Source organism: Suricata suricatta, chromosome 4 (genome assembly GCF_006229205.1).
Source record: "Suricata suricatta isolate VVHF042 chromosome 4, meerkat_22Aug2017_6uvM2_HiC, whole genome shotgun sequence".
In the NCBI taxonomy this organism is placed as follows: Eukaryota; Metazoa; Chordata; class Mammalia; order Carnivora; family Herpestidae; genus Suricata; species Suricata suricatta.
The window spans coordinates 71663630-71681765 of record NC_043703.1 but is presented as its reverse complement, the minus strand read 5'-3'; the positions used below and the strand labels follow the sequence as shown (position 1 = coordinate 71681765).

The 18136-nt window shown below is 45.6% G+C and overlaps 1 protein-coding gene across 1 annotated transcript in view; it reads left to right on the top strand.

Moving 5' to 3' along the window:
• The window catches only part of LOC115289620 (protein POLR1D-like), a 54917-nt gene extending 43459 nt beyond the window's left edge, over nt 1-11458 (top strand). Inside the window, exon 3 of the mRNA XM_029936913.1 lies at nt 10304-11458. Coding sequence (XP_029792773.1) covers nt 10304-10571 — 268 coding nt within the window. The 3' untranslated portion in view covers nt 10572-11458. The remainder of the gene's footprint in view (nt 1-10303) is intronic.
• Nucleotides 11459-18136: the final 6678 nt, after the last annotated feature.

Sequence of the window (18136 nt, the reverse complement as noted above, 5' to 3'; positions counted from 1 at the left end):
CATTTTTTTTGGTGGCTGAATATATATGTGTGTGTGTGTGTGTGTGTGTGTGTATAGGAATATATATACCACACCTTCTTTATCCATTCATCAGTCAGTAGACATTTAGGCTCTCTCCATTGTTGGGCTATTGTTGATAATGCTGCTGTAAACATTGGGGTGCCTATACCCCTTTGAACTTGTATTTTTTTATCCTTTGGGTAAATACCTAACAATGCAACTGCTGGATTGAACAGTAGTTCTACTTTTAGTTGTTGTTGTTTTTTGATCCTCCATACTGTTTTCCAGATTGGCTACACCAGTTTGCATTCCACCAACAGTGCAAGAGGGTTCCCCTTTCTCCACATCTTTGCCAACACCTGTTGTTTCTTGTGTTAATTTTAGCCATTCTGACAGGTGTGAGGTGGTTTTGATTTGTGGTTTTCACTTATAGTTCCCTGATTATGAATGATGTTGAGCATATTTTCATGTGTCTGTTAGCCACCTGTATGTCTTCTTTGGAAACGTGTCTATTCATATCTTCTACCCATTTTTTAACTGGGTTGTTTTTTGGGTGTTGAGTTTAATAGGTTCTTTATAGATTTTGGGTACTGACTCCTTATCAGATTTGCCATTTGCAAATACCTTCTCCCATGACATAGGCTGCCTTTTCGTTTTGTTGTTTCCTTCACTGTGCAGAAGCTTTTTATCTTGATGAGGTCCCAATAGTTCATATTTGCTTTCGTTTCCCTTGCCTTCAGCAACGTGTCTAATAAGTTGCTGTGACCAAGGTCAAAGAGGTTGCTGCCAGTGTTCTTCTCTAGGATTTTGATGGTTTCCTTTCTCACATTTAGGACTTTCCTCCATTTTGGATTTACTTTTTTGTATCATGTAAGAACGTGGTCCAGAGTCATTCTTCTGCATGTTGCTGTCCTCTTTTCCCATTTGTCCTCAACACCATTTGTTAAAGAGACTGTCTTTTCTTTCCACTGGATACTCTTTCCTGCTTTGTTGAAAATAAATTAACCATAAAGTTGTGAGTCAATTTCCATATTTTCTTTTCTGTTCCATTGATCTATGTGTCTGTTTTTGTGTCCATACCATACTGTCTTGATGACTACAGCTTGAAATACAGAATCGTGATGCCTCCAGTTTTTTCTTTTTCAGGATTGCTTTGGCTATTGGGGGTCTTTTGTGGTTCCACACAAATTTTAGGATTGTTTGTTCTCGCTCTGTATAGGGATTGCATTAAATACGTAGATTCCTTTGGGTAGCATAGACATTTTGACAACGTTTGTTCTTCCAATTCTGAGCATGGAATGCTTTTGCATTTCTTTGTATCCTCTTCGATTTCTTTCGTAAGTCTTCCATAGTTTTCAGAGTATAGGTCTTTTTCCTCTTTAGTTAGTTTTATTCCTAGGTATCTTATTGGTTTTCGTGTAATTGCAAATGGGATTGATTCCTTGATTTCTTCTGCTGCTGCTTTGTTATTGGTGTATAGAAATGCAACAGCTTTCTGCATGTTGATTTTATATCCTGCGACTTTGCTGAATTCATGTATCAGTTATAGCAATTTTTTGGTGGAGCCTTTCAGGCTTTCTGCATAGAGTATCATGTCATCAGCAAATAGTGAACATTTGACTTTTTCTTTGCTGATTTGTATGCCCTTTATTTCTTTTTGTTGTCTGATTGCTGAGGCTAGGACCATGTTAGATAGTAACGGTAACAATGGGCTGTGTTTACTTTAAAAATTTAAAATAGAATTGATCACCATTTTTCCCTCTCTCAGACATTCCATGCAAAGACCTTATGAGGTCATTGGGCCATTGCTGAGAGAGATTGCTGAACTAAAGAAAAGTCAGTGGAATGCCATTTTTTATTTTATAAAGAAAGAGACCATTTGGTGCTCTGTACTTGTGTGGATGTATTTCAGCAAAAGAATCTCTTCAGAAGCTGTTCTTCACAGAGGCCTCAAGGAGGCTCAAATATCGGCCCATATGACTTCTTTTCATCAACATAAAGGAATTTATAAGCACACATTTCAGAGATTTGCCCAGCTTCGTGGCCTACAAAGCTGTTTTTATTCTGGACCCAGCTGATCTGTAGCCCAATGTCATTGTTGAGGCGAGGGCTTACAGAACTTCAGCCTGAGCCTGGGAAAGGCTTCTATTCTGGTATAAAAAGTTACAAGGATCATGTTGGACAGAAAATGATTCTTCGGTTTTCTTAACCTAGTTGTTTTAAGGCGAATGGCATTTTTGAGTACTTTTCTGTTTGGACCTGAGTCAGTCTGGTGATCCAGGGAAAAATCATCTACATTGTTCTTCCATTGTATGTAATCAGCTTTTTATCAGAAAGCCGATACTTTCTCGAGTCTTTATATACAGTTTTTTTTTGTTTGTTTTAAATTCATGTGACCAAGCACCAGTAGGTATAGTAAGAGGCCAGGCTCAGACAGCAGTGAAGGCTCCCTGTCCCGGCCTTAGGGTGATAATCCACTGGTGGATACAGACAAGAGAGCAGGTGAGCACCCCACCGTGTGGAGGGGAGGAAGGGCTCACGTTTCAGCGTGACTCTCAGATGAAGCTCTTGGCACTATTTCAGGACCACAAAATCCAAAGCTTTACTCTCCAGCCAAAGAACACGGGGTGCAGAGGACCTTCCCGAGGCCCCAGCTAGCCACTCGCGGATGAATGGGTCTGCTTTCCTGTCCCCTAGCTGAATGCTCGCGTGTGACACTAGCTCTCTGCTGTGGACTGTCATCCAGTGGAACGCCGACATGTCAGTGCTCCCCTCCCAGCTGCCGCATTCCTTTCCCATCCAGTTACGAAGGTGACTCGGCCCTGCGTGTGTTCCCGCTGGATGATCCCGCTGCGAAAATGATGTGTGCAGCTAGGGGGGGCAGGAGGCTGAGGACGCCCAGCTGGTCCTGCATCCCCGGACACCACCATTCCCGTATCAGCTTCTGGGTTTCTCTTCATGTACCTCTGTTCCTCGTGCTGGTCTCCTAAAGAGCATAAATGTAGAGACAGATAGCCTAGCCTTTATCTTTGCTGCAGGACCTAGCCTATGCCTTGCATACAAAGGCTTCTCCGACTTTTAAAAATCAATAGCATAAATATATATGTACATAAAAACATATATATATTTATATGTACATTCATGTCAACTATTTCACGTAGCTTTTAGGTATAGCACTGGGGACAGAGTAGCTGGAAACCCACCTGGGGCCTCAGGACTGTTGTCTGCAGAGTAATTAACAGTCCGGTGATTTTGAAACTATAAAAGCATTTCTCAGATGGCCGCACGTTGGGGCTTTTGACTGCCAAATCATGAACTATAGGCTTCCTGGGTGGGTGTGGTGGTCGTGGCAGCAGTAAACAACAAAATGACTTGTGATCAACCCCGGCATCAAGATGAAAACTATTCCCCTTGTTTCCTGGAGTGTTGGGAGTGCAGTTCTCTCCACTGGTGTCCTTTTTTGCTAATGTCCACGAGAGACCAAAGGAACACACAGAGCGCCAGGCAGAGCACCGCTTGCCAGCATGGGAGTGAGTGTGACCGTAGACTAGAGGAGTGACTTGGAGAGCATCACACGGAAACTTGACCTCCACCTCCCTACCCAGGAAAATAAGACTCATGATTTCGATTTCCCAGGACCTGTTGTATTTCAAAAATCTCAAAATCGAGTGTGTTTCAGGAGCTCTCTGCCTTTGTCCTAGCCCTGTCCGTGCTGGCGACTCTCCACTTGACACGGCATACGGCTTCTTGGTGCCTGCGCTGGACAGAGCAGCCTTGGCAGGCGTGCTGACAGGTTTTTCACCTGTGCTTTCCCCGCCTAGGTGCTCTGCTGACAAGTTACACCGAGGCATGGCCCTCACTCGGCTCCTTCTTCCCCGCCTGGGACAGTCCCAGGTCACACCCCCGGGCTCCAATCCTGCTAGCTCGGGATCTCTGATAAGTTGCTTTTGGTCCTCTCTTGTCTGCCCATAAAGCATTTGATGGGTGGAGAAATGGAACGAGGTAATATCAGTAAAGCGATGGCGTGGGGCAATTCATGAAGGTTAGTGTCACCATTGTTCTTCTTGTTGGCTAGAGATCACGTGTCACGATCTGATGGGTCACGTTCATGGAACTGTTTTATTTTTTTTTAAATACTTATTTTATGGGACTCCTGGGTAGCCCAGTAGGTTAAGTGTCCAACCTCGGCTCATGTCATGATCTCACAGTTCATGGGTTTGAGCCCCGTGTTGGGCTCTGTGATAACAGCTCAGAGCCTGGAGCCTACTTCAGAATCTGTGTCTCCTTCCCACTCTCTGCCCCTTCCCTGATCGTGCTCTGTCTCTTTCTGTCTCTCAATAATAAATGTTTTTCATTTTTTATTTATTTATTTATTATTTTTTTATAACTTTTTTTAAGTGTTTTATTTATTTTTGATACAGAGAGAGACAGAGCATGAGAGGGGGAGGGGCAGAGAGAGAAGGAGACACAGAACCGAAAGCAGGCTCCAGGCTCTGAGCTAGCTGTCAGCACAGAGCCCAACGTGGGGCTCGAACCCACGAATGTGAGATCTGACCTGAGCCGAAGCCGGAGGCTTAACCAACTGAGCCACCCAGGTGCCCCTGTTTTACATTTTTTAAATACTTAGTTTGAGAGAGAGGACATGTACATGCACGCACACACACACACACACACACACATGCACACGCATGCGTGTTGGGGAGGGGCAGAGAGAGAGAGAGAATCCCAGGCAGGCTCGGCTCTGTCAGCACAGAGCCCACGTGGGGCTCTATCTCACCAACTGTGAGATCACGACCTGAGCAGAGATCAAGAGTTGAATGCTTAAGGCTTAACTGACTGAGCCACCCAGGCGCCCTGATGGAACTATTTTAGAATCCCAAAGTGTCAGGCCTGACTCTGTAGCAAGCTAGGCATTACTACGTCTCTCTTTCAGCAGTAGAGAGACAACAAGTATTAAAAAGCCAGTATTAAAAAAGGTATTAAAACCAGAAAAAAATTATGTATCTCTTCCCCCTTTCTGTCCTCTAGGTTTGTTTTATAGTCTACTGTTTTTCATAAGTCGAGTCTGATAACTGCAAGGGGAAAAGTGCCTTATTTTGCAAATTAAGTTATACAGTGTGCCCACTCGCAATGCGAGAGAGAGAAATGAAAAGCTTCTAATCCTAGCCTCAGTCAGTCTGAGTCTCTGTACTAGCAGATTCTTGAGAAGTCAGCCTCTCCCACAGCACGCAGGAGCCTTCACCTCAGCCTCTACTCAGACAGCCTTGCAAGTGAAGCAAAGCACGTCACTTATAAAGTTGTCCAGAGAGGGGCGCCTGTGTGGTTCAGTCAGTTAGGTCTCCGACTTCACCTCAGGTCATGATTTCATGGTTCATGGGTTCGAGCCCAGTGTCGGGCTCAGTGCTGACCGCTCAGAGCCTGGAGCCTGGAGCCTGCTTTGGACCCTGTGTCTCCTTCTGTCTCTGACCCTCCCTGCTGATGCTCAGTTTCACTATATATCTCAAAAAAATAAATAGGGGCGCCTGGGTGGCTCAGTCAGTTAAGCCTCCAACTTCAGCTCAGGTCAGATCTCACGTTTGTGGGTTTGAGCCCCGCATCAGGCTCAGTGCTGACAGCTCAGAGCCTGGAGCCTGCTTCCAGTTCTGTGTCTCCTCTCTCTGCCCCTCCCCTTCACATGCTCTGTCTCTCTCTCTGTATCAAAAATAAAATTTAAAAACATTAAAAAAATGTTTTAAATAAAGAAATAAATAAATTTCAAAAAATTTTTAAGTTGGCCAGAGAGAGGCTGCTGAGTCTTAAGCTTGTCAGTGTAGTCATGGATTCTCTCCAGGGGACTTGGAACCAGACGCATTGTATTTAGAGTTTGCTATCCATTTATATCGCCAGCACCTTAAATCAGCTCTTCCCACACAAGCTAGGATAGCTTTCTGAAAGACAAAATGCCAACAACCCGCCAGGGTGAGAAAGCTGACATTGTGCGGGTCACAGCTGCGGACAGGGAGGCAGCCGATGGGTCCCAGGGCCTCGTTGGTCCCTAGCCCCAGCAGCGCATCCTGGGACATAGCCAGCGATGGAGGCGGTGCAGACATTTGAGCAACCATGGCCCGGGCCCTCCATTGGGCGCAGGCTTTACCTTAGTGCGGATCTGAAAAGCTCTGGAACGGTGGGTACCTAATGCTAGCTTCTCACGTCATCGCAAGTACGGGAAAAAGTGGCAGCAAGAGGGAGCCGAGAAGCTAGATGGAGAGATCGATGAACTGAGTTTTCGAACGGGATGAATGAGAAAAGAGTAGTTTTCTAAAGGAGTCACATACGGAACACGAGTGGAGAATTTCAAAACTGGGTTGGACTTCGGACCCCACCTGCGTACCTCGGCCTTCAGGGTTCTGTCTGAAGAGCAGCTACAGACATCATAGAATGTTAGGAAATGCAGAGGATCGATAAGCTCAGAGCATACCTGGAGCCCATTGGCACCCCACCCCCATCTGTGGGGGACTGAGATGTTCTGGAGAGACTTCCAGGTCTAGAAGTGCCAAAACTTTTCAGTTCTAACCATGTTTATGACTATGACAATTTCTAGAAACTCTTAGCTTTCTTGATGGCTCAGGTGTTTTTTTTTCCTTCTTTTAATTTTTTTTTCCATTGAGAAACATCGGGGAGCCACTCTGTTCTTGATTAACATATCCCAGGTGATTTGAGCGTTCAGGCTGTTCTCTTGAGTCCCCACCAAGGAGAAATCCCTGCTAAGTTAACGGATGTGAGTGTTGCATGTATCCTTTTTCACAAAGAGGATGAATAATATTAACATAGGTCCACCATTCCTTGTTTAAAACTCTTGAATCCTGATGAGTTTCTAAATTTAGATATTTTCCCATTTTAGCAAGGTACTGGAGCACACGCGGCACGCCCTCCGAGCACCTCCAGCATGCGCTCTGCTCCCAACACCCCCAGCATGTGCTCTAATCTGAACGCCCCTAGCATGCACTCCAAGCACCCCCAGGAGGGCTCATTCCGCACCTTATCACTTCTGCCCCCAAACATCTGAACGTAGTAGAAACAGAATGGGATAAAGATGAGACAGAAACAGCCCAGTGTCCGGTTGGCCAGGTGTTGCTGCCAAACAAGTTTCGGCATCATGTAAAGCACTTGGTTGTCAGAGGTTTTAACATTCTGGAATTGTGGGTAAGGAATTCTAGACCCAAAGGTAACTTCCACTGAAGATTTGCCATGTGCCAGGCAGGTACTGTGCTAAGTGCTTTATGCACTGCCTCATTAAATCCTCCTGGTAGAGAGATACTTCTGTTACTCCCGTGTGCAAATAGGGAAAGCTGATGCACAGAGGAGTTAAGTAACTTGCCCACAGTCACACAGCTAATTAGCAGAGCTAGGATATCAACCAGAGCTAACATTTATCAAGTGCTTTTTATAGATGAGGTGTTCTTCTGAGCACTTAACTTGTTCTCACTATTAGACCTGCAGCCGTGTCCCATATTTAATAGGCAAGAGACAGTCGGGAGATTACATAACAGGCCAGGGGTCAGGCAGATAGACGGTGTGATTTCAGAGCATGTGAGCTCGGCCCGTACCACGTTGTGTGCACATGCGGCAGCCACAGCAGGCTGTGGGGTTGGGCAAAGTGAGTTACCACACGGAAGGCTAGAGCAGCTCTCTTCCCGGGGCTGCCGTCAGATGTCAGCAACACTGTCACCCTCCCTACACGGTGGTGCTCTCACTGCAGATTTCATCATTTCTGCATATGGAACTGGTTACTACATGTACCCCCGCATCTGCTTGCAGCCACCCCTCTATCTCTTTGCTCTACCTCGTTTATTAAGAGTATAAATAAGCCCTTGGTATCACTTCTAAAACTTGCGCTGTCATGTTCGAGAGAAGGTACTCTCAAAGCTGCCCCCAACCCCGGCTCAACCAAACTCTGTCCATGCCGCCCTTGACTCTGCATCTGGAACAGACTCCTAGGCACAAGCAGCATTAAAATCGCATCTCTAATATGAAAAAAAGTGGTGAAAGCCAGTTTTTTTGTGGACGACCCTAGAACATCCTGTCATTCTCTGAACTGCTTCTTCTGGCTACCGTGTTGAGTCAGTGGGTCCCACGAGCAGCTAGAAGTAAGGAACAGTCCCCTCCGGCACAGACCCCCCCCCCCCCCCCTCAGCAAGAACTCTCCGTGACCCTGGCAGAAAAGCCTTGCTCCTCTCAGTCAAGCCCATGGGAGCAAAGACGGCTGTACATGAGTGGAGCGGAATCTGCCAGGAGCTACGGAAGGTTTTGTTTTGATGTCCTGGATTCTTGTCCCCTCTGGCAATACTCACCTGTCCTCCTTGGTCTAAGCCAGAGAAGAACTGGCCAGTTTTATCAGCACCGGCCTGGCACGCTCCACTGAACAAACCCCAGAATTTTCCAGAGCCGGCCATCCTTAGCCTCCCATATGCAAGAGACCCAGGTGGCCTGTTGGCTCACATGAGGACCCCGCTCCTGCCATAAGCATTAGACTCTCAGCTTGTCACCCTCTGCGATGAAGGGCAGCTTTCTCCTGCACACCAGCCACATTATGCTCTTTGAGGACACCAGTGTGTCATACTCTTCCAAATCTGTTCCTGAGTTCGCAGGGGTTCAGGTTTCTCTACCAGAGCAGTGCCTGAAGTTAGACCCTCTGACGCCATGGAAGTCCGAGTGGGGCCACCTCTCATTGATGTCCCCTCCTCCCCTCCCCGCTGATTGCTCAGGGCTATGTCTCCAGGACATCCAAGTGGCTTTGCCTTGGGACTACTGGGGTAGCATGATGTGCTTGGTGTGCTCTTTCTGGAAGCTCAGTGAAGCCCCACGGGGCCACCGGGAGCTACATGGTGTTATGCCCCCCGTGCTTCAGATCTGGCTTTCCTTTGGTCTTTGTCACTGCCTTCTTTGCCCCTCATCTCATGCACCGTGGCTTCTAAATGCCACCGCTAACAGGAAAACAAAACAAAAACACTGGTGTCCGCTACCACCTCCAAGTGTCCTCACTGTCCTTTCTGTCTGCATTTCTTTTTCTCCTCATCTGGTTCTTTCTGTCGACACTTCTGGCCTGAGCATTAGTCACGCACCTTTGATTCTTCCCAGGTATTTTCTCTGTGCACGTAGGCTTCTAGAGGTGCCCATTTGCTGCAGGAGACATTTTTTCTTTTTCTCCCCCTTCCGTTTTACTTCCAGATCCGACGTCATTCTGGGTGCTTGAGGTGGCCTCCTGACCTCCCTGTCCCCGGCAATAGGCTGATGTCTGTGTCTGTTTTCACTGATGGGGTATTAGACTACAGAGTCTCTCCAGTGGGGTGCTAGTAGATTGATTTTGAAGTAATTGTGTGGGTCTCCCTTTGAATCGGTTTGCTAGAAATATGGAGATTATAGAATCTTACATTCGTTTTTGTTGAATACCAGCCACTCTTTAAAAACAGGATTTTGGGGATCAGCATCCTCCTAAAATAGCCCATCATGGACAGACAGCCCTGGGCCAAGAGAAACATGGAGGCTCTCATCTGCATGGGGTTTTCTTCTCCAAAATGAGAGATTTAGTACACTTGAAAAGGAAAACAAATACTGTAGTATATACCTAAGCATGTAAACTAATAATGTAATGAGTTACATCTTATCTCTTGGGTGAACTTGAATCACAAGCTACTTAAATACACACTGAACAGAAATTGACCCCGAGGGTGGGCCTCTGTGAACTGCACCCCAACAGAACACAGACTGGGGTCCTGATACGGAAAGCATAAGATTTTTTAAAGGTAAAAAGTGATCATTGCATTTTTATGGGTTCTTTGGACAATTTCTCTTTCTAGAAGAGAGCATTTTGCTCTGGTACGCAAGACATAGCAAGACATACTTTTTTGTTGCTTAGAGAGGGACTTTTTTTTTTTTTTTCCCCTTTGGTCATTAAACACAGCCATGATAAAGTTAACTCAGAGACGCAGATTATAGTCAAATCAGGCATTGATTATTCACGGAGAAAAGATGAAGGATACTGTACTTTCACATTGCGGCCAGCACACCGCAGGGGGAAAGTGAGGCCCAATGAGGAAGAAAGGGGTGAAGCAGTCAGACGAGGCCCAGCCTGGCCGCCTCCGGGATTCCGTCTTGCCTTTCCCCCCCTTGTACTCAGAGTTTACACTAGGTGGCATGCAAGGAAAGCCGAACAAACCCAGACGCTTGTGCGTCCACAGCCACCTTCGGCAGCAGCTGTGATCCGTGGGTGCGACTTCGGAGTAAGCCGTGTGCACTGAGACCTGTCTCCTTTTTTCCTCCCCAGGATGAAGTGTCCCCTCGCCAGTACAAATAAAAGATTTCTGATTAACACCATTAAGAACACGCTGCCCTCCCACAAAGAGCAAGACCCTGAGCAGAAAGAGGCCAGCAAGGAACCTGCGAAAAGCCAGAGCCAGAAAGAAGACAACCGCAAGAAGCACCGAGGCCACCCCTACACGCCCACGCTCCAGGGCCGGGGTGCGCGCGGCCACTCGCCGCACCGGAAGCGGAGCAGCCATGACAAGTACGAGAAGCGGTCCCACCGGCGATGAGGGGGGACCGAGGGGACAGCGCGCCGCCAGCACTGTTCCCTCCGGGACTGGGGGGCGGGGGCGCGGACCAGGGGGTTGGCGACCGGCCTCGAGCTGCAGAGCAAACGCCCGGGAGTGGGTCTTAGAGCCATTCCTCTTGTGGTGACAAGGTGGGCCTCTGTTGCGGTGACAAGGCGGTCGGGACTCTGGGACTCGGCTCAAGGTGTCTCGGCAAGTTTCGGCCACGTTGGCAGCGTCCCGCACACGTGCGTTGTTTCTGTTCTCCCTTGTTTGGAAGTTGGTTTCAAAATAAATCTAAAACTTAAAGTTTTCTGAGGTTGTTATGGCTTGTTCTAGTTGGTTTTTCTTTTCCCTCATGTGGTACAATTGTGGTCATTTCTCAAGGTTTCTCAGAAAATAAGACACTTGTAAATCCTATACGTTATCGTTTTGGAGGATGCATTTCAAAGTCAGAAATGATCTGGCGGGTACCTACTTAGGAGAAGGTGTCGCCCTTCAAAGGGCTAGAAGTTTACCGAGTAGAAATTTACCAAGAAACTCCTTGTAAGTTTTGTTTTCCTGTGAGCAAGCAGTGTAGGAAATTCCCCCAAACAGCTTTGAATTTGGTGTTCCTCTATCAATAACCAGAGGATAAAAAATTGGCTGTTGTCGTTTCCTTGTGCATTCTCAAACTCCTGGGATGAACAACTTTTCTATATTTAAATTTGGGGAGTGTGGGGAGTATGTAAGTTTTAAGTGGTGCTTTACAAAGAACCCTCCAAAGTTAAAATTAACAAATTATTTCAGTGCTGTGTCTTACTGAGCGAAAGACCTATAATACTACTTAGTAGAGTTGTTTCAGAAATCTTAATTTTAAATAAAATAAATAAAAGTGTGTTTACAACGTCCTTTTTTGTTTCTTCAGTCATCAGTGCGTCTCCGTGTTACCGTACAATTACAGACTTTTCAGACCTGCATCCTTTCCTACGCAGGAAATGCCACCAAGTCCCCTCTTCCCCAGTCTATAAAAGGAAGAGGAATCTGCCTGTCCCCCCTCCCAGTTTTCCACAGCGTCTGACCTTATGCCTGGCTGCTCTCAGATAATCACTCACCACAGCCTGTTCCCTGCTTCCTGGCAGCCAAGAAAAGCCCTTTCTCAGCGTTAAGAAAGAAGCACATCCGAAAAGTTAGCTTTGGGGTCTTTATAGAGAAACTAGAGCCTCCGGTCACACCCTCGGTCTGCTCTGAGCGAAAAGCTGGGAGCGACACACCCGAGCCCTCCTGGCTTGACCCTCCCACCTCCCACCCAGAGACCCCAGGGCCTCGGCCGATGACTTGATAACAACACAGCAGCACACTTGGCTTTCAAACATACCAAGGGAATAATTCAGTTCTTTATCAGACTTTAGCCAAATCTACTTCCGCGTTAGCTTATATCATTTGTGCTAAATTTGAAATGTTCTGTATTTAAATACCAGGAATAGCATAGGGTTGTGAGTTTCTGAAAATTCTTATCATAAGTAAAATAAAGTACTGTATCACTTGTCTATGTTCTCCGTATTTAGAGCAAACTGCCAAGTTCATCATTCTTTAAGAGAAGATGGTTATAAGAAGCACATTCTAACACATAAAGGAAGCCTCATTGGCCTAATCATACCCTTTCTTATTAAACCGTGTTCCAGGATGAGTGTACCACGGAATCACTTTCCCTTTAAAAGGAATTGTTCCAGGGGGCACCGGGGTGGTTCAGCAAGTTGAGCTCCAGAATCCTGCTTTCAGCTCAGGTCACCATACCTGAGATCGAGCCCCCCACCCCCACCCCAGACTCTGCACTGACAGTCTGGAAACTGCTTAGGATTCTCTTCCTCTGTCTCCTCCATTCGCGAGCTCTCTGTCTCAAAAGAAATAAACATTAAAAAAAAATTGTTGCACTTCTGAAAATGTTACTAGAGTCTTTAAAACTTTTGATCATGAGCAGCATGGTTTCCTGTATATAAATGTCAAGAGCAAATGTATCCGTTCCTATTCCACATCTGGACCATGGGTGTTGGCAGAGGCGATAGGTCCTGAGGTATCACACACACCAACTACCTCCTACTTCTACACTTACCATACAGCCCCTTCCCCCCTCACCCCCAAGAGTGTCCTTGGCCTCAGGTACTGTCTGCTCCTGTATAATTGTATGCTGAGCTCACAAGCCCAGCAGAGGAGTTCTAGAAGTGGAGTCGAAGCCTACCTCTGCAATTGGCTGCCTGGGGCGGGGGATAGTGGGCCCTACCTGGTCACTTCTCTGCATCTTCCCCATCTGCACACTAAGATGTTTGGACTGAGCCCCTAATTTAGAAATAAGTAGAGACAGAAGTACCAAGTATTGAGCCCTGAGTTTCAGGAACTACTTTTCATGCTTCCTCTAGGAAAAGACTTGAGCACATGTGCAACTGAGCAGAGTTCATTTTCTGTTTTAGTTGGTTCAGAAAACACCGTCTTGGAGATCTGTAAACCAAAAGCAATAGTCTCTGCCGTGGCCAGTGATCTGCTAGTGCCAGTCTTTTCGATTCCCCCTGCCATGCGAGAGGGAGCCAGAGCGGAGGGGTTTTCTTAGAGCAGGCTGAGTATACCAAAGGACACTTCCTCAGGTCCAATTCTGGGAGGAATCTGTGCAGTCTGGAAGATGACTGCGGAGTTTTGAATTTTCCTGTTTGTTTGTTTCAGGAGGGGAGGGGTGGCGGTACAGATCTGCCTCAAATCTACTGGTAGAATTTACCATTCCTTTGCTGATCGGCATGACTTAGTGTGTCACTTCTATTTTTATACTGTGATTACATAATCTCTGTCACACCAATGGTCACGCCATTGTCTTTGGATCAAAAAGAGTATCTGGCCCATAATCAGTGCTTGTTTAATAGACATATGAGGTGAAACCCTGAGGAAGGGAAGCCTCACACTCTCTTAAGGAGTGTTAACTTGTCAATATTCTCACCAGGAAGAACGGGTCGGCTATACTGAAACTATGTGGCCGGTAAAATTTCCATAACACTTACTGTATATCACCTGTGGGCCAAACTTGTCAGGCTTCCCCCGCCCCCCCCACCCCCCAGCTTTACTGAGATACAGTTAACATAACATTGTGTCAGTTTAAGACGTAAAATGTGATTTGACCTAAGTATATATTGTGAAATTATTACAATGAGATTAATGAACACATACATTGCCTCACATTAACCATATGTGTGTGTGAGTAGCGAGAACATTTAAGAGAAGCTTCTACCTGTGTCCAGTCATCTCACAACCCCCTGAGGAAGGTATTCTGCCCATTCTATAAATAAGGAACCGTTTGCCCGGGCCACGGGGCTGGGAGGCACCAGAGAGGGTGTCTGAAGCCAGGATTGTCTGAATCTACAAACCTGTATTCTTTCCTGTGCGTTATGCCAAACCCGAGCTGGACTCTGCTCCCTCAAAACACAGGACTGGGATGTCTCAGTGTGTGATGGGCCATGGATTCCCAACTTAAGAACCTAAAGAACTTCAATAACTCATGTGTTTTATTGGCCACAATGGACTCCTGGTGACCTGAACGCTCAAACCCCACCCCAGGACCATGTGTACCAGGGGCCAGTGTTTCCCTGCAGGAAAACTCTTAGAATTCTGTGGTTAAATGAGTAAATGGCAGCTGATGGGAATATCTAAAGGGAATTAAACCCCCATATGAAGCAAAGATCTTAGGTTATTTCATACCCAGCCCCTCCTTTTTTCCATCCACAAAAATAGTAAGATCTGGGAGTTAAGAAATCTTAGCTTCAAGGCCTCTTTGGTCCCTTAAATAACAGCCTATCACCCATGAGTGCATCCCCGCACCCCGACCACCTTGGAAAGACCTGTCAGCAGGTCTTGGAATAAGCCCTGAGGCCATCCAAGAAGAACAGTCTCAGTTTTGAAAACTGCTGAGAAGCACTCATTCACACGGGACACATAAAGGAGTACCTCATTTAATCTACATTAAACTGTCAACTCAACACAGCAAGCAGAATTCAGAGGAATGCTATAAATCTCAGTAGAAGGCCCTGGGCATGATCATGAAAAGGCCAACAATAAACAGAGTTAATAGTTTACTAGATGAGCTATTTCTCCCATCCGTCTAGCCCTGTAACTTTCACCTTTGGTTTTCATAACTTGCAAAAATTCCCCATGTGCAGCATGAACCCCAAATACAACAAACCTTATGAAATACCCAAGGGATATTTTTCTCCACCAGATCGATGGATAGCTGGGCCTCAATGGTCTAAATGGTTTTTTCTCATTCATTCCTCAGGTGTGGTTCCCTCAAGATGAACTAGTATATATATATACTGCCCACTTACAATCCTCTATTTACTCCTGAGTTACAGACCTGTCGGTTGGATTGATAGTCTTTCAAAGCTCAGTGCTTATTTACAAACAAAAAATGGCAAGACTGGTTTTTAATCCTATATCCTACATGAAGGACAAGCCATCCATTCGCTCACTCACTCGCTCCGTCGATAAGAGAGCTAAGCTCATGGGACAAGCACATGCTGGGCCCCGATTGGAACGACTGACCTCCTGGCCTCAAAATCTTCTAAGCTATGTTCACGTCCACTGCATTTAAAGGTAGAGGGCATTCGTGAAGCATGCTCTTTGCTTCTCAAAATTTGTTTGGCCCTGACTACCAGTATTCCAATTATTTGTATTTGGGGAGTAGTCGGTGGTGGTTCATTGGGGCAAAAACAGCACAAATACTTTCAGTTTCGATTTTTTTTAGTCAAAATTTTTGTTTTGACAAGTTCTAAAAATATGTATGTATCTAGTAAACCTCAACAATATGTGTGTGTTTCAAAAATAAACACAGAAGAAATATTTAATATATAGCCAGATCGTGTGAAACTACTAGAAATGCACTAAGAATATGATTTTTAAAATTATCAATAGATGAAATGTTCACAGAAAATACAAACATCCAGGGGCGCCTATGGGCTCTGTTGGTTAAGCATCAGACTATCAAATGTCAGCTCAGGTCATGATATCATGGTTCATGAGATCAAGCCCCACGTTGGGCGGTGTTCTGACAGAGCAGAGACTGCTTTGGATTCTCTCTCTCTCTCTCTGCCCCTCCCCTGCTCGCTCTCTCTCTCTCTCTCTCTCAAAAATAAATGAACACTAAAAAAAAAAAAAGAAAATACAGACATCCAGTAAGCACATGAAAAATGTTCAATTCACCAATAAAGGGAAAAAATGCAAATTTAAATGATTTTTTCTTTTTCAAAGTGGCTGGGCTTTTTTTTTTTAAAGTAATTCTGCTAGCGAGCATATGGTGATATGAATACTCTTGAAAATAAATCAGCAAGAGGGTTAAAATGGCTCAGTATTTCCAGGACTCACTGAAATGGTCTTTGGTAAGAAAGAAATCCTGCTTCTCAAAGTTACATAGTGAGGTTTCCATTCAATTTAGAACATTTCCTTCTCTAGGTATTTGCTGAAACTATCCTCATTTACTTGGCTTTTTGTTCTTGCCCTTGTTTTAATTATGCTGTCTTAGAACCATACTGACAAACACAGCAATCATATCAATGTACAAAATGTAAATAAGCCAACCTGTTGGCTACATGTTAATTGCATTCATTCTCCTACCTTGCCTTGTAGTCCTGTCCATTCATTATAAGGTTGGGATGTTCTTTTGCAGGATGGAGTATCTGATCTGAATTAGTGACCAATGAATTACTCTTTGTCTCATAAGCCCTGAACACAACAGGCCTGGAAACCATAAGGAAGTTGTGGCAAGCCTCAAAATTAAAATTAATGATTCACTCTCAGAAACACATTCCCCATCCTTCCATCCTTGAGTCTCTGAATTCTACAGGTCCATTTTAGTACCCAGTGGAGAATCAGTACTACCAGGAGTCATAATAGTGGTTCCACTGCATTGGAAGTTGCAATGTCTGCCTCTTCTTAGATGGAACCACCGAACTGGGAATTTGATCACCAATATTAAAAGGAAACTGACATCATATCTTGGGAACTGGAAGAAGCTGAAGAGAAATCCTGGTACACCTCTGTGCATGATCATGCTTAGGCATAAAGGTTAGTAGAAGATCACTGAAGTTTTAAATAGCCCCACAGGCCAGCTGGTCTGTATAGTGCCTCTGCATGAGTGAGAACTTGGTATCGCCGACGTCTGTGACTGTGTATTGGCAAGCTGAGCGCAAGCCGGATTTTGGCTCCATTCACACCCTCAACTGGGAGCCCCTGCATGGGTTACATCACATAGGGTTATAAGCAGCAGTCTTGCCAAGGCCTCCAACACCTCATGAATGAAGTTTTAAGTCATCCCATTAGACGAAGAGTCCTGACCAGCTAAGGTGATGGCTAAAGGCAACTGGATCATGGAATGAGCAATAGAGGAGGGAAGTCAGAAATACTGCTCTATGGGTGGGACCAGATGAAGAAACAAAGATTATTCCTTGAGTTTTGTGCCTCTTTCTTCTTCCTTTCCCTCCTACTATTATATATAATGTCTTGGTGGTGGGTTTGATTTATCCTTGTGTCTACAGAAGTGAGTGAACACTGAGACAGAACAGGAAGTAAAGTGAAATGGGCTGGAGATCCTGGAGCCTACTGGCCCCACGCCATCACTTCCAGAAGCAGTGACTGGGGGAATGACACGGTGGGTATCCCACCAGTGCAGAAGCTAGAGGGTGTGTTTGTAGGGCAGTCACAGTGGGAGAGACTGGGACATTTTTGGAACCATGTATGTGTACACAATCCAGGGGAGGACTGAAATGACTTTCTCTGCCCCACGTTGTGGCACGGGGGTGGGTGTATGAGCAACGCGGAGCCGATCAGACAAACTACTTGCACCCTGAAGCCAGAAAGGATTCATCCATGTGTGGCTGTTGTGTTGCAGGAGTTCCTATGGCCAGCAGAGAGAGCTTGTTTTGAGGCCCGAAAGTGGAGGGGGGTATGTGGAAGGAGAGGGGCAGGACAACAGGAGGAGGTGCACTGGAAGTCTAAGCCACTTGCTTATGAATCTTACCTAAACCTTCAAGACCTGCTTGAACTTGACCACAGACGAACACTTCATTTGAAACTGAAGTGTTGCTTCGCATGCCCATGTGTTTGACCTTGAATGGCATCCAATTCATAATGGGCAGTTCAGGTCATATGGTCACTTGGTGTTCGAGGATCAGTGTTTCATCTCTACCCAGACCCAGTTGCAATCTGGAAGCCTTTTCTCAATAGGAGATTGGCCATTCGCCCAGGGCAGTGTGGCTCTTCTCCTAAACACTATGACCCAAACTATAATTCTCCATATAAGTTTTATCCAGGCTTCACAGAGCATCTCCATCTGCTGTAGACACACTGAATATCACTGGATCTGCTAGATCCTGAGGCCTGAGGATAATCCACACTGCAGCTTGAAACAGCTAAGAAGCATTCTCTTGCCACTCGGACTTGCTAGCTTTACAGATTTCTCAATGAATGCGCAGGGAAACATACTCAAATATAGTAGTAGGGCACTACATAATTTCTTGTTCCAAGTCTAAGCACCTTTAAATGAAAGGGGTGTTATTGAA